The 15,280-nt window shown below is 38.5% G+C and overlaps 1 protein-coding gene across 11 annotated transcripts in view; it reads left to right on the top strand.

The window, feature by feature from the left end:
• Positions 1–14,578, top strand: part of LOC102233128 (titin homolog) — a 24,843-nt gene extending 10,265 nt beyond the window's left edge. For 3 of the 11 annotated variants that reach the window (XM_023330689.1, XM_023330696.1, XM_023330691.1), the window contains 13 exons: positions 17–184; positions 1,240–1,440; positions 1,588–1,779; positions 2,362–2,567; positions 3,325–3,393; positions 3,506–3,556; positions 4,130–4,192; positions 5,910–6,089; positions 10,343–10,732; positions 11,208–11,330; positions 11,531–11,647; positions 11,726–11,806; positions 12,186–14,578. In XM_023330689.1, the coding sequence (XP_023186457.1) occupies positions 17–184; positions 1,240–1,440; positions 1,588–1,779; positions 2,362–2,567; positions 3,325–3,393; positions 3,506–3,556; positions 4,130–4,192; positions 5,910–6,089; positions 10,343–10,732; positions 11,208–11,330; positions 11,531–11,647; positions 11,726–11,806; positions 12,186–12,215 (1,871 nt within the window). In that variant the 3' untranslated portion in view covers positions 12,216–14,578. Of the gene's footprint in view, positions 1–16; positions 185–1,239; positions 1,441–1,587; positions 1,780–2,361; positions 2,568–3,324; positions 3,394–3,505; positions 3,557–4,129; positions 4,193–5,909; positions 6,090–8,318; positions 9,064–10,342; positions 10,733–11,207; positions 11,331–11,530; positions 11,648–11,725; positions 11,807–12,185 lie in introns of those variants that run through there. The other 8 variants (XM_023330690.1, XM_023330695.1, XM_023330692.1 and 5 more) reach the window with 8 other exon arrangements.
• Positions 14,579–15,280: the final 702 nt, after the last annotated feature.

The raw sequence follows: 15,280 nt of genomic DNA on the forward strand, positions 1-15,280 counted from the left end.
AATTTTTCTGTGTCAGTTGCTGAGGTCCAAAGGGTTGTTAAGACACCTTTACCCGCTGAACCAAAACCAAAGTTCGTCAAGGAGGATTTGAGGCCACCTGCTGTGACTGTGATTAACCTGCCACAACCAACATATGAGGATGATGATTGGTTTGAGCTGCTAGATGTGGCAGCAAAAGTATCAGGTAGTAAGCTATTGCTGTTTGCCTATTGCAATTAGGCAGATATGTTGTTTATTCCACAGTTCAACCAGTATCCTGTTACTTGGGGCTAGAGATGCACCAATTACCATTTTGTTGAGGTCACTTTTTAACCTCTGGATTTTTACTTCAACTGATTCCTATTTTTCTGCAATAGATACATTTTTATTGGTTCTGGTTACATTAAATTGTGGTTGCAGTAATAGTAAGACATTTAGAATGATAAAAACAAAGTCCAACATGCTATATATTAAATTTATCTCAACAAATTTAAGTGGTAATGGATGTTATGTGCAAGTTTCATCTGAGCAACAATTGTAAAGCAATCACACTAGTCTTTGATCTTCAAAGGCCAATGTAGGACCAAGGAATCTTGTGATATTTTGTAAACAGGTATCATAAGTGAAAATTTGTCACCAAACCATTTTTATTCTGGATTTTAATAACCAATTAATATTTAGTCAACAGATATTTATACAGACATTAAAGGCCTCACCCTACTTTAAAAGTAATGGCTTGTGGAAAATTTAAACAGGGCCTACTTTTCCAAGTCCTGTTGTAGCTAGCTGTGCTGCAGTGCTAGAGCCCGCTTTGATGTAAATAGGTGCAACTAGTCTCGTTTTTTGCAATAATATCTAAATATAATCATGTAGTTGCTTTTTTTTATGTTTTTAACTGTGAACCTTCTGCTGAGTTGAGTAACTCCTTTGAACCCCAGTTTATGGGCCGCAGGTCCAGTAGCCTACAATGCTAATCTTTACTGATTTTATAAATGGTTATATTTCTTTTTTCCTCACTTAGAGAAACTTCCACAATTAAAATATGAGTAACACAAGTTGACGTGTTGTAGTGTGTTTATGGGCCAACAGGAAAATCATTTCATTCACATCAAATGCAGAGGATTTGGTGCATCTCTACTCAGTCTGAAACGGCATACTTTTTGTTGGTTTTGTTGAGCTTTTTGAGATATAGATTTAAAAATAAGAAGAAAACCCCCAGAATACCTTTCATTTTAGATTTTCCTTTTGATTCTGTGCCAGTGACTGTGGAGCAACGCGACTTCCCCGTTCCTGAAGCGAAAACAGCCAAAAAGTTTGTAGCCAAAGAAGAAACAACACAGCAGAGTGTTACTATTGTGGATGAGACTTGGCACAAGAAAGAAGTAGTGAAGGAACGTCAGCCCCAAATAGAAGTGGAAGACGATTGGTTTACTCTTCTGCATCCAGCCCTAAAAACATCAGGTATATTATGAAAGAGGGGTTCAACGAAACACATACAAATTACTTGTGTAAATTCTTCTGTGACAGTTTTATGCTATAAAGGCCCTGAGGGCTGTTGATGCTTTTTACTTCTATTCCATAATAATGCCTAGTTCATATCTATGCTAGTTGCTGCCCCTGAAAGCCTCAGGGTCCGATCAGAGGTCAGAGTTCCATCTGCTGTGGCCACAGAAAGGGCTGAAATTTCTGAGAAGAAGCCACAGTTTGAAATGCGGATCCTCGAAGAAAGGCGTCCGCTCATACACACAGATGTCACTGATGACTGGTTTGTTCTGCTAGATTTTGATGCCAAAGAGTCAGGTACCGTTTACTTTTTATGTGTGTGGAGTGTTTTTGACTAATGCTCACTTGTGGGTTTCTTTGCGTCATAAAACATTTACTAACATTTGCTGCCTGGATACACGGGCTGATGCCCAGGCCTCTTCTCACATTTTCCACCTGGCAGTTTTTGCAGACTGAAGAAATAATGCTGTTTTGTTCTCAACATTTGAATGAGTCATGAACATTTTGCCAAATATGCGACTTAACAACTGCTTTTGCCCGACCATTGGATTATCTTAATTAAAACACGCTGCTTCCATCATGTCACCCTGAGGATTTCTGCTTCTTGCCTAAGTTTTATTCTCATATGTTTTTCTTTTAAAACCAAATGTGCTGAAAACACATGAGGTACAGTATATGCTTGCAGTTTTTGCATTTATTTCATTACAGGGCAACTGAGTGCGGTAAGTATGGTTGCTGATTGTGACAATGTTGCATTGAAAGGCTTAACGATGTGCGAACATATGACAAAATACCTTAGTTATTAAACATGTTAACCTAAGAACCACAAACATAATATTTCTTTCTATTAATTTCAACTTTCCTTACATTTTTCTGTAGTTGTGAGCACGCAGAGGGGCACACGTCCTGTCAGTGCTCCAGTCTTCTCTCAGGCCGCGCTGGCGGATGCAGGGATCCCCATGGCTCCCTTCGACCAGCCCCAGACCTCCACTCCCATAAAGACCAGCCGCCTGGAAGAAAGGAAGCTGGAAGTCACAGTAGAAGCTGCAGAGCCCTCAAAAATAGAGGCAGTGTCTGAGGTCAAGGTATTTAGCTCATTCATTTACTCTTATCTGTATGGGCTGACAAATGCACAAATGTAAAAAAAAAAACATAAAGCAAAATAAAGATGTGGACAAATCTCTTGGCACCCATTGTAAAGATGGGTAAAAAGTGTTAGTACACCGTAGATACTTTTATAAATAGCAGTAGCATAGTATAATTTCCCTTTGGGATCTATAAAGTATTATGAATTTGAATTTGAATAGTGCATAACATTGTTAAGTACAGTGTTAATCCAGTTTGACCTGTAGGGAGATTTGAATGAAAAAATAAAAGAAGACCTAGAACGGCTGATAATCTAGAGAGGTTTGCAAAGAGAAATTGTCAAAGATCTTCATCTCTCTATGCTTCACTCCTTTTGAAATGTGAACAAACACTTAGTCTTCCCTACTACAAAAAAATAAATGTATAAGGCCATATAATGTAATGGTTCTACTGAAATAGGAAAACAAAAAACAGTTACTGGAATTTTCAAAATTTCTGATATTCAAAATTTAGAATCAAATTTGCTTTTAGGCTACTTAAACATCCTTTATCAGGGGTCCAACTAAATTTGTCTGCATCTATAATTGTACGTCAACTGTATAAAAGCTTTATGCATTTAAGGTAAAATCTTATCTATGATCTTGAATGGTTGAAAATATGTTGAAATTGTTACTGATTCAGAAAGAACACCTAAGAGCGCACAGTGAACAGAGATTTTTTATGCATGAGCGTAAACTGTGTCTCTTGCTGCTGTAGTCAGCAGTGTCGAGGGAGCAGAGAGACGTAGAATCTTCACTGCTATCCACCATCAATGGGTACATTCAGGTTAGTGGCAGGCTCAAGCCTGTAGCATACTGTCCCTCACAGGACATGGTTTTTATTAACGCAGCCAGCAGAGGGTGCTAACACATCTTCCTCTCTCCTCCCCCCGGGGTAGCAGGAGTCTGAAAGCGAGAGGACGATCATGGAAGGGGTGCAAATGCGAAAGGTCAGACTCTCGGTGCCGCTCATGCGTTTCTCCACTTCCGATTTTTGCATCTGAAAGGACTAATGCCACTCTCTTCTCATGTTGTGCTTCCGTACAGCTAGGTGTTAACTTAAATATATCAGGTTCAAGAGATGTACAGTTTATTTTTAAGAAGTAGAAGAAATGCAGTTACGAACAAAATGTGTACGAATTTGGTCTTGAAGACTACTCTTGAGGCAGTTTGATTTGTTAAGTATTCTTTCCTCACCTCAGTATAAGTTATAAGGTTTAAAAGTTTTGCTTGCTGTCTTTAACACTGGAATGCACACATGCATGATCTTAGTCTAACAGGTGTTTCTGTTCAATTTTTCACTATAGAAGTCCTTCTTCTTTGCTAGTATAGAACAGTTTTGGTCACTTTGCACCAAATCATTTTGCATGAACGCCTCTCTGTTCTTTCCCGTCTGTTGTGTTTAACACATTAGTGAACTTCATAAAATGCATGTCCACCGTGTGGCAGTGTGATGCCAGCGTACAGGGAAACTGAAACAAACCCACACTTTTTTTGTTTTTTGTTCTTTTCATTCTTCACAGAAAAGAGCTAAGAAAATTGAGGGTGACTCAATTTATATCAGACATAGCCTGTTAATGCTGGAGGTTTGTATCTGTTTCAGAGCTCTCAAGCTGCATTTTTCTTGCTCTTTGGCACACCGGCTGCTGCTGTTTAATCTCACGCTTGCATGAGGCATGATTCACACTATTTCTTGCATCAGCAATAAGTAATTATCTGTGTGGCAAATTGACTTGGTTGACTCAGGAGAGTGCTGCTGAATTTTTAAATATTGGTTTACACGAACATTCTTTACTTTTTGATTCATTTATTTGCTCTAATTATGATAAGTCACAGGAATAAACTGTTGACCATAATCTGCGAATTTAGCTCTTGGACCGGCCATGATGGACATTCAGCTGTTTGGAAACTACTTTTCTTAACACTAGATACACCATACTTTAACAGTAAACTAGATATTTACATACCGTAATCCAATATTGGTGAAGATTAACAAAATTATTTCTCCAGAAATAAAATCTAGAATAAAGAGAGGAAAAATTATTTTGAGAATTTTTAAAACAACTTGGTTTTGAAGTTTCTTAATTAAGTAATTTACTCACTCTGAGGTTAATATGCTTTTAAAAATGTTGAGTACAATCAGAAAATGATGTCATGGCTTTCTAAGCTTCCGATAGGCTCACGCTTTCTGACTTTATTTAGGCGTCATTGTGTGTTTGTTGCAAGGCATCGCCTCAAGCACATTGCTTTCTTTGTGAGAAAGAGAATTTAACCAAATGATAAAAACATGTATGTAAGATTGTGAATTGTAAATTTAGTCTCATCAGGTCGCACCTTTCCAAAACTGGGGACAAAATCTGTGATCAGTGTATGTTCAGTTTATAGTTGATCTAGCTGCTTCGTTTTTTCCAGATATAGATTTATTCTTGACCATCAGTATTCTCCTGATTTTGCTTTTGCTCATTGTCTTTCTTAATTACCATAAATGCTCTGCACTTTTGCAACAGCTATAGCCAATAAGTCACTGGCTGTAGAATAAAAATCACAATAATTAAAGTTCTTTGTTTTGTGTGATGTGTGGCCAAAATAACTTTTGGAGAAACATTGCTTTCAAGCACAACAACCAGTTCTTTTATACAATCTGCAGTTGATTTTGCAATATGGCTGCCACCATCTTTTTGACCATTCCAACTTGCTGCCAAATGTTGCCAAATCAGCGCTTCTTCTGTCGCATCTGTTCATTTCTTCCAAATGAACGTGTCTCTTCTACTCAGGCTGCGTCTTCAGCAATCTTGACCATGTTCGCCGTCTTCACTTCTCCTGCCCTTTGATTTGCAGCCTGTTTTCTTGACGTTTTTATTGCAATTTCAAATGCTGTGGAGTTTAAATCCTTAGTGATCGATTTCTGCTTGTTTAAAACTACAAATCAGTCAGCTGCCAGACTTCAGATGAAGTTTGAAAAGCACCACTGATTACCCGTTTTGAAAGAGCCAAGCATTTGTACTTCTCTGAAGAAGTACAAACATATGGATTTATTCCCCTCCCCCCCTAATATTTTTCCCACAGAATTACCTGCTAACTCCGCTTCTGCTTATTCATAAAACCAGCAAGAAAAGACTCACAGATGGACTAGTAAAGCAACATCATAATCTGATGCTTTTCGTTTTTTATTTCCTTCTATTCCCAATATCCTTCTCTCTCCATGCGTCTATCATTGCCATGGTCCCTTCCATTTATCACATTCTCTACCCTTTCCCCACAACACCTGGTCCTTCTCCTCTCAACTTTTTCTGACTCGTGTAGGAGTTCGATAAGCCTCAAGAGGACCTGCTCAAGCATCACGCCAGCATCAGTGAACTGAAGAGGAACTTCATGGAGGCTGTGCCGGAGCCGAGGCAGAGTGAATGGGACAAGCGTCTGTCCACGCACTCTCCGTTCCGTACCCTGGGCATCAATGGCCAGCCGCTGCCCAGTGCAGATGGGGTAAGTCCTGCGGATATAATTCCTTTTTAATTCGAATCTTCTGGTTTTGGAGTTGGAGGGAATTTTGATGGTCAGTTCTTAACTGGCACATTATTTTGGGTGCTGTGCAGTCATATATCAAATAAATCTCTATTTTGCTGTAAACGTTGCATAAGATTTCAGTTTTCTTTAATAAATATGCCTATTAATAAAATGATAAAGGAAGGACTCGGTCTCTTCCAGCTGCTATTCTTGATTATCTTTATGTGATACTGTGTGCAAAGTGAATGCATGTACTTCTCTGATGAAACTGATGGCACGTAGTATGCAGCACATGCATGTGTATGAAGAATGCATTTGGACTGGTGGAACGAGGCCCGTGCTTTCGTTCTTTCACTGTTGAGACAGACAAGCGTGAGGCTTCTGTTGGACTGGTTATCCAATCTCTGAGAAATTGGGTCGTAACTGCACTGGATGTGTCCGAACTCCTGACATGTTTGTGTTGCATGACTGACAGACGTGACTCAGAAAAACATACCGCATGACTAAGATATGAGCAGTTTTCTTGAAGGCTTGCACGTCCTGACACAGAGCAGTGCTTCCTTTATTCTCATTTCCTCTGGTCCTCCTCCATTGCTTTCTTTCTGCTTCTAATCCACTTTAGAAGCAGAATCCACTTCTTTCTAATCCACTTTCTTTGCTTCTGCTTTAGTTCCGCTGTTATGTTTTATAAATAAAGTTTCATCCACTTTTGCATCTGAACTTTTAGTGCGTTGCAAAAGTATTGCGAATGTTTCACATTACTAATGCAAACTTTATAGTACTTTATTGGAATTTTATGTGATATAATGACGTGCCACACACTTTGAAAAGGAATTGAATAAATTAAAGATGAACAAATGTACATTTGTATTCAGCCCCACTTACTCTGATGCCCCCCAAAAACAGTGAAAACAAATGCACTTAGAAGTTACCTACAAAGTAGAGTCAATCTGTTTGTAGTTTAATTTCAGATGGCCTGAGAAGTCGTTGATTACTAGTAGATGCGTCCTCCACAAATCTGTCCTATCGGAGATTTTGGAAGGATGCAAGAAATTATTGAATGCCATCCTGTAACATCATAATTATAACTTACCATAAGTCATGTAGGAAACATGAATTATCTGGAAAAAAGTCAGAAGAGACCAAATTAAACTTTTTAGCCCACATGTAGCTCTCTGCGTATCTGAAAACTAACAATACACATCAACTTAAGCACAGCATCCTGACAGTGTAACATGGCACTGTCATGCTATTAAAGTGTTTTTCTTTAGCAGATGTAGGAAATAATGAGCACAATTCAAGGCAATCCTGAAAAAACAAACCTGTTAGAAACTGTAGAACATTCAAGACTAGAGAGAAAGTTCTCCTTCCCCCAGGAACATGACAAACAGTGCTGTAATGGAATAGTTGGTGTGTCAAAGTATCCTTACCTAAATCATTATAGGAATCTGTAGAAAGACTCAAATATTTATGTTGACAGATACCTCTTTATACACATCAAAATTATGCACTACTTCATATTGTTCTCTCACACAAAATCCCAGTAATATACATTGATATCTGTGATTGTAATATGTGGTTGATGGGTTACATTTTCATCAACATGCGGTTGAGTCGTACAGAAATCACAGTGAGGAAATGAAACGTGGCCCATGCAGAACCACCTTACTGTCAGAAATTATCAGCTTGAAACATCAAGTATCCTGAGAGAGATTGCTACTAATTTTACATTATTTATCATTCTGTGTTTACTATGAGAGCGGATAAACCATCCAAGCAGACTGACTCTTGTTTAATTTGGAAGTACTGCACTGAACTTAAATATATTAAATATACCATCATCAACTCACAAAGCTGAATCTATTCTGGCTGTGATTGAATTGATTGACTTTATCTCTGAACTTTAATTCCATATTAATTGTGTAAATTGATGCAGTACATGTGGATGAATTTGTCTTTTTCAAAACTGACATGAAATCCTTAGACATGGAAATTAAGGAGTGCATGTTAAAATGCATGTAGTGGTCACATTTCCATGCACTGAGTAACAACAATAACATTCAAAATTTAGTTCAACAGACTTTATAATTTAGTAAGACATTGCAAAAATGCTAGTAGTTCTATATCAGTCATTGCAGACTCTTCAGAAATCCTTCCTCTTATGTCTCTTCCTTCCTCCCTCCCTCCTCCTCCTCCTCCCCCTCTCAGTTTGTCATCCGTCTCCCACGCGGCCCTCTGCTAGACTTCTACTCCAAACGCAGCTGAGGGTGGGGGGGTCTCCTCGACGCTGCCGAGTCCCTCCACAAAGGTGTGAATGTGACCAACGGAGGCCGCGCCTCGCCCATCTATCAATCATTCTCTAGCTTTCTTCCCTATTCTTCTCCTCCTTTCGCCTCTTCTGCAAACACCACTCCAGCATTCTTCACCCCCCATCCTCTGCTCCACCCGAGAAGCTGCCCTTTGCTCAGACATCTGTCAGAAAAGACTTTGATTCTTTGGTTCACGGTGCTGCACAGCCTCCTGGTTTCTCCAGCCAGAAACAGACCTCATCTGTAAAGACTGATCAGGACTGGAATTGACTGTTTAACATTTTCTCTGATGGAGTTTAAAGATAACTACAACTGAAATTCAGCTTAAAGTTTTTAAAGCATGACCAGATCACTTTGAGCCTGTTTTGTACACATGCTGGGTGCATTTATATCTTCAGTAGTTTTTAGGATTTTGTCTTTGGATAAACTGATCACTGTGACTTTTTTCTGAACACACACACAACGTACAACTTTGAATGACATGTTTCTCATATTCTTTCTCATAGAGTAGCATTTCCTGTTGTAGGAAACTTTGAGGCAGCTCAGTTGTAATACATTTTTAACCTTCACCACAACAGAGTCCTTGTTGCATGATATTTCGACAATCAACTTAGACCAAGGAATAAAATACATTCCATAAACAACTCAGTCTTTTTTGTGTCATTGGGTTAGATTTCATCATAGAAATATCAGGTCCTAAACATTACGTTTATATGCATTGTTGTTCTAGAGTTTTGTTTTATCTCTCTGTTGTCAACAACAAATGGAAAATCAACTACCGGTTGACCAAAGTGCTTTAAAGTCAAGATAAACAAGAACACAACAAAATACAAACCAGCAAACATTAAAAAAATATTTAAATATAGCAGAATGGCAAATATTTGTTCAAGTCTCCTGTTCTATTTAAATCATCCTTAATATACTGCTGCTAAGTTGTAATATTCTGACAACACAGAACCTCAATAGTTTTTTTATTACTCCACAGAGGTAGTGCCAGGTTTCAATAAACTCATGCCCGGCTACCACAGATTATTTCGCACCAGCAATTGGCTGAAAGGCTATACTTATGTTAACATTTGTTTCCCATTTTGATGTGATGTTTTGATATTTTCTGTGTTAAAATATTTGTAGTGCAGTTCCAGTTAATCATGTGCAGATGTACCTTAAAAGGAAAAATTGCTTTCCTGTTTCATAAACGTAGCAGTTTACTTTGAATGCCTTTAAATTCATTAATAATCATGTCAACTGCAGTCCTCTGAGCAGATCACATCACACAGACAGGCTGGAAACTACATCAGCCAATACTCTTAGTTCACTGCAAAAAATAATTGGAAAAGGTGAAAAACAGAGTGGGACCCAGGAGTTGACCTTAGTCGAGAGTTCTGACACCATGCATTTAAAAATGCATTGATTGTGTCCCCAACATCCCTAATCCTAAATAATGCATTAGTTTCATGTTTTATATCAGTTCAATATGAACATTATTGGAAAAAAAAATTCACACAAGAAAGGAAAAACTTTAGGGTGTAATATTTTTTATCAATAAACCTCTTACGATTCTTTTGTCCCTGACAATACATGAGGTGGACTGTGGGGGTAAAGTTGGAGACATTGAATGGATGAAATCTACCATTTTTATCTAATTTTTTGTTCATGTGGTTCAGCAGTTAACTGTATCACAAATGGAAATGATTAGAGAATGGCATGAAGGCTTTGTCTTTTCCAGTGAAACTGGTCATTTTTATTCAAGAAAACTAGGAGACTTAATCATTTCTGTTGACATCCCACGCTCTTATATCTCCGTTGTATGAAGGAAATGGCATGCAAACAAATGTTTTATGATTCATGTAAATGTTATTTGTTATTCACAACTCTTTGCCTGCTCATGATCATAGTGACTGTGTTTGTCTTTTTTTTTTTTAGAGTGTGTGCATTAGTCCCAGTTGCAAAAGTTCAAAAACAAAAACTCTTCATGAGGAAACCAGGAGTAATTTCGGGGGGGCCGAGGTATCCAGGCCCTCTGACAGCCATCAGAGTGAGCCTGATGTTGTCGAAGGCCTCAGCTCTCCCGTTGAAGAGTCATTGTGCGATCACGAGGAGGTTGTGGTTTTTGAGACTCTCCTGGTGCCGCTCGTAGAGGTTGAAATGGCGCAACTGGCTCCCCCAGTTGAGTCCGACTGTAAAGCTTTAGATAAGATCCCGGAGGAAGAAGGAACATGTCTCGTAGCGCCTGAGTGCTCCGGGGGAATAGTTGGACCTTCCCCACCTTCCTTTTTCTGGAGTGATGGTCCGAAGGTCATACACTGCTCCCAGGTAGTCTCAAAGGGGGGAGATGCTGTTTCTTTTCTTTCTTGGCCTTCAGCTTCCACACTTGCTGACTTCTTTGCAGCACCAGAACAAAAGAAACTGCACCAATCTAGAAAGAAAATCAGTGCTGCAAGAGCGGCAGTTGAGTTTAAAGTAAACAGAGTGTGCTGCAGAGGTGTCGCACGGTGACGCTGCAAGATCCTGTCTATGGTGACGGGTTGCTATAACAATACCTCTTTCTACGTTGAAATACAATGATTAAAATCACTCTATAAGTGACAAAATCATCCTATAAGTGTTGCGAATGAAGTTAGAGGTGTGACTGCATTGTTTTAGAAATAATCAGACCGAGTTTGGGCTGGTGGTGGTGGAAACAATTTGCACTAAGAGGGATTGCATGGTGTGAAAGAAGAACTGATTGCTGTGAGATGCGAAGTGTCTGGTTAAACAGCCACTCACGGGGCTGTGCTCCCATTCACAGCCCCCTCTGGTGCAGACCCACACTGTCACCATCACAGCTGTTTCCAACTCCCTGCCTGGTGACATCTCCACCACAGAAGTTCCCATCGTCCCAACCAAGACCTTCACCTATGAGTCTTCAAAGGTAGGGGCTCCAGCTCCAGCAGCAGCTCAGTCCAGATCCAACTTGCCTCCAGAACTTGACAAGCTAACAATATGATGGTCTCGAAGGGGCGGCAGAGGGAGGGGGAGCAAAGAAGCTTTACTGCACCTTCCTAAGAAAAAGATCAGCGTTAAATCAGTTTGAAAAGCAGTTTTTTTTTCTTCCTTTGGTGTTTTTCTCAGATGACAGATGACGGTACAGATGAGGACAAGGATAGCTCTTTTTCCACTTCCAAGACCATTTCCTCAGAGACAAGCAGCGGCACCACTGTCACCACTACTACCACCCATATCTCAAAGGTTAGCTTTGCAAGTTTTCTTCCACTCATCCTTTCAGATTGTGGGCCTCTTGAATACACTGCATATGCCTTTGTTCAGGTGGTGAAAAGTGGATCCTCAGAGACACGGGTGGAGAAGAGAATTGTCATAACAGCAGACTCTGATGTTGACCAAGAAAAGGTACATGACATGAAACACCATTTGCTGCCTATAAAAAAAAAAAACCTTGTAAAAGCGCACAGGGGTCAGTGTGAGCCATTTGGACCATGCACAGAGTTAAGAAGTCATTGGGTCTAGGTGACCCTGACATGAAGATTGTGGAAGGGTTAGTAAAGAGGAGATGTGAAAAATTAAACATTCTTAAAACATATATGGGTGCTTGAAGGACCAATCAATTTCAAAAAGTTAGAAAATACATAATATTTGGGGTTTGCAAATTTTTCATTTAATAGATGGTTAAGATTTGTTAAGGGAAAAGCTTTTTCCCTTCTAAGTTTAGATTAGAAACAGAATATACACTTTTTGATTCTGATATCGCAAATATATGTTTGTCTTTCAGGAGAAACATGGCGGAGCATCAGCATTGTAACAGAGCCCTTCCCTTATCCATTTAACTCACCACCTTCAACATCCTTTAGACCGCGACACTCGACACACACAGTGACCAAGTCTGTTTGCGCACAACAGAAAAACCTCAGAAATCTTCACCTAAAAGGACTGATTATGGAGTAGACTGTTCCTTGTAGATTCTGTTTGTTTTCTAAGTTGAGCTCTTCACAGTAGGTAGGAACTGCTGATCAAATGCTTCAATTATCATCCTGGGGTTTAGTGTGAACATTTGATTGGTTAATAACCAGCCTTTTTTTTCAGTTGAGTGATGTCTGTTATGTTTGCTTTAAATGCTTTTATTGTTTAATAGTGGTTTTCTACAAATGTAGTGTCAGTTCAGAAACCATGATTAGCAGTGATTCCCTTGGTGCTACTTGGGGAAAACGTTAAGACGACATTCAAGTGAACTCTTATTTTTGTTGTTGTTTACTTGTCTATTAAATTCAGGAGAGATTTTTTTATTATTATTATTACTGAAATGACATACCTCACATTTAAAACGTGAACAAAGATATTCTGTGCTCAAATTTGGACAGGTTTTTTTGGTTTTCTTTGTTCACTGCTCAGGTACAAAAAGCGAGGTCCCAAATCTTTGCTTCCCCAACCAGCGTGGAACCAGTAGCCTACACATTCTTGTAAAGTTTGAACTAAAATTGATCTATTTTCGACTATTTCTCTACTTTTTAAAAGTATGCTTTTTATAGTATTTGTAAAGAAAATTGAGGTTTTTAAGTTATTCATATCCATCTGTTCATTCGATTTGTAGGTGACCAGTAATTTAAAGAGCTGTTATGCCTGAATTAACCTGAATCATTCTTATTCGTTTCCTCTTGTAGTACACCAAGTTTACCGGATTTTTCATCTTTTTACTAAGAAGTGCTCCCCAAGTCATATTTTGCTCATTATCATAAGAGTCATAATTACTTTTAACATACAGTGGCTTCTTTAAAATGTAAACACATCCGTAAAAGGACAGTTTTTGTTTGTTTTTTTTTGTCAAAAATTGGTCTTTGTAAAACAGTTTTGAAATTTTCTCCACACGTTGTGAACTTTATCCTGTATGTTCAACAGAAACAGGTTTTTTAAGATGGAAAAATGTGCAAAAGAAAATAAAAATCCTGCAATAACCTGGTTAAGTAAGCGAGCCCACTCCTAAACTAAAGCTTTGTTGAAAGTTCTCTGAATCAAGATAAAACAGGACTGCAGAAGTCGTGTTGATTGACGAGATGCACTGCGGACCTCCCGAGGTGCGTTCCTATTTAGTCTGGACATTATTGAGATTGGTGACATGTCAAAAACACCCACTAACAACATTTTGTAGCTCCTTCACTGTTACTTTCAGTCCATTTTTTTTCCTCATCAGCTTTAGGGAAATGTCCAGTTTTAACAAGCCTGGTTTATGTTCACTGGTGTGAACTCAAGAATACAAATTATGAGAATACAAATTATGGTCATCCAACCAGGTCATTTCAGATGTTTTTGTTATGTTTTTCTCCAATAGCTGTTTGTTTTTCTCTTGAATTGTACAGGATAAATGTCAAATTGTGTGCTGATAAAGGTTAGGAAAACCTAGCAAATTTACCAAGGGTGTGTAAACTATTCAGCCACTTTATTTGGTCAATGAAATGTTTTTCTCGCTTTGGTCTGCTTATCTCAGGTTTTGATGTTCTATGTAAGACTACAGACCTCCTTATGATTGTATAAGGGATTGTCATCAATGTATATCCATCTGTGTTGTAAATGTACATTCATGTTCAGTCATGTGAGGTCAATGAAAATGAAAACTTGTCTATCACTATTACCACACATGTAAGAGATGAAGGCAGCTGCCCGAGTGTACGTGGCTTTTTTTTTTTTTTCTCACAGGAGCACAGGTTGTCTTTTTATGTTCTGCTATACAGTAATTTATTTGTAAAGTCGGAACTGTTTCATGTGATTTTGATGTACTGTGGTGTTTTAATGAGCTTTAAAGCTTCAGGTAGAGATGTCAATATATTGCTTTCATTATCAAACAAGTTTGTAAAGCCTTTTTAACCACATAGTTTTAAATAGATTTGCACTCACTTGCTGTTTTCCTGTGCTTTTTCTATAGAGAGGGATGCTTGACTAACCTTTAGAGCACCTGCTTACTAACATTTTCCCTTTTGTCCTAAAGTCCAAACAGAATCTGTTCTCATCATAACTTCATGCATTTAAAAAACACCCACAATCTTTTTCAGGATGAAAAAGTAGTATTCCATATTAAGTAAAAGTAGATTTTAGACAAAGAAACTATTGTTGCTTTGTGAATTCTCCCTGTCTTTTTATGAAGAAAAAAAAAAATAAAATATGCATTTACTTGCATTTGTGTTGGGCTGTGTGTGAACTATGGGTTTCTACATAGACAATAAATAAACAAGGTTCATTGTGTCCTTACACAAATATTGGTACTCCTGGTAGAGAAATGTAAAACCTACTACCACCATCTTAGATATCTTCAGTATTTTTGTTTAATAAATATGACAAAGCATTGCTCTCGTTTGCCCCGATAAGTGTTTTGAAGCTTTTCATTAGTAGTCCATGACTTCATGCTTTCCTGCAACAAATATGACTCATTTTAAGCCACTCCTTAAAATGGGAAAGGTGAGAGGACATGCCATTTACATAAGGTAAAAGCATTTGTCTCAAGTCAGGAAACTGAGAGACAGTTGCTTCTCTTTTGCAAATTTTTATAGTCAGACCAATCATTGAGTAGTTTAAAATAACTGAAGCAAGCCAGGCTGCACAAAGGGTTAAGATTTTTGGTCACAATGCACAGTGAAGCACTGATGGTAAGGAAGGCACCAAAACTACCATTTGACTCATTTACCAGCAATTGCTACCTTCTACTTGAATTTTAATTGGAACTGTCTGCAGTGATCAAATTTGAGGCATTTAACAAAATACCTGGAAAACCACCACATGCCCAGTTATGCGAACAGTGGGCCCTTTATTTTCCAAAGGCCCTGCGTATGCTCTTCATTCTCAAAGGAATCTGTGGAGTGTGCTGAAGGAAGGATACAAGAG

The sequence above is a fragment of the Xiphophorus maculatus genome, chromosome 3, assembly GCF_002775205.1.
Source record: "Xiphophorus maculatus strain JP 163 A chromosome 3, X_maculatus-5.0-male, whole genome shotgun sequence".
In the NCBI taxonomy this organism is placed as follows: Eukaryota; Metazoa; Chordata; class Actinopteri; order Cyprinodontiformes; family Poeciliidae; genus Xiphophorus; species Xiphophorus maculatus.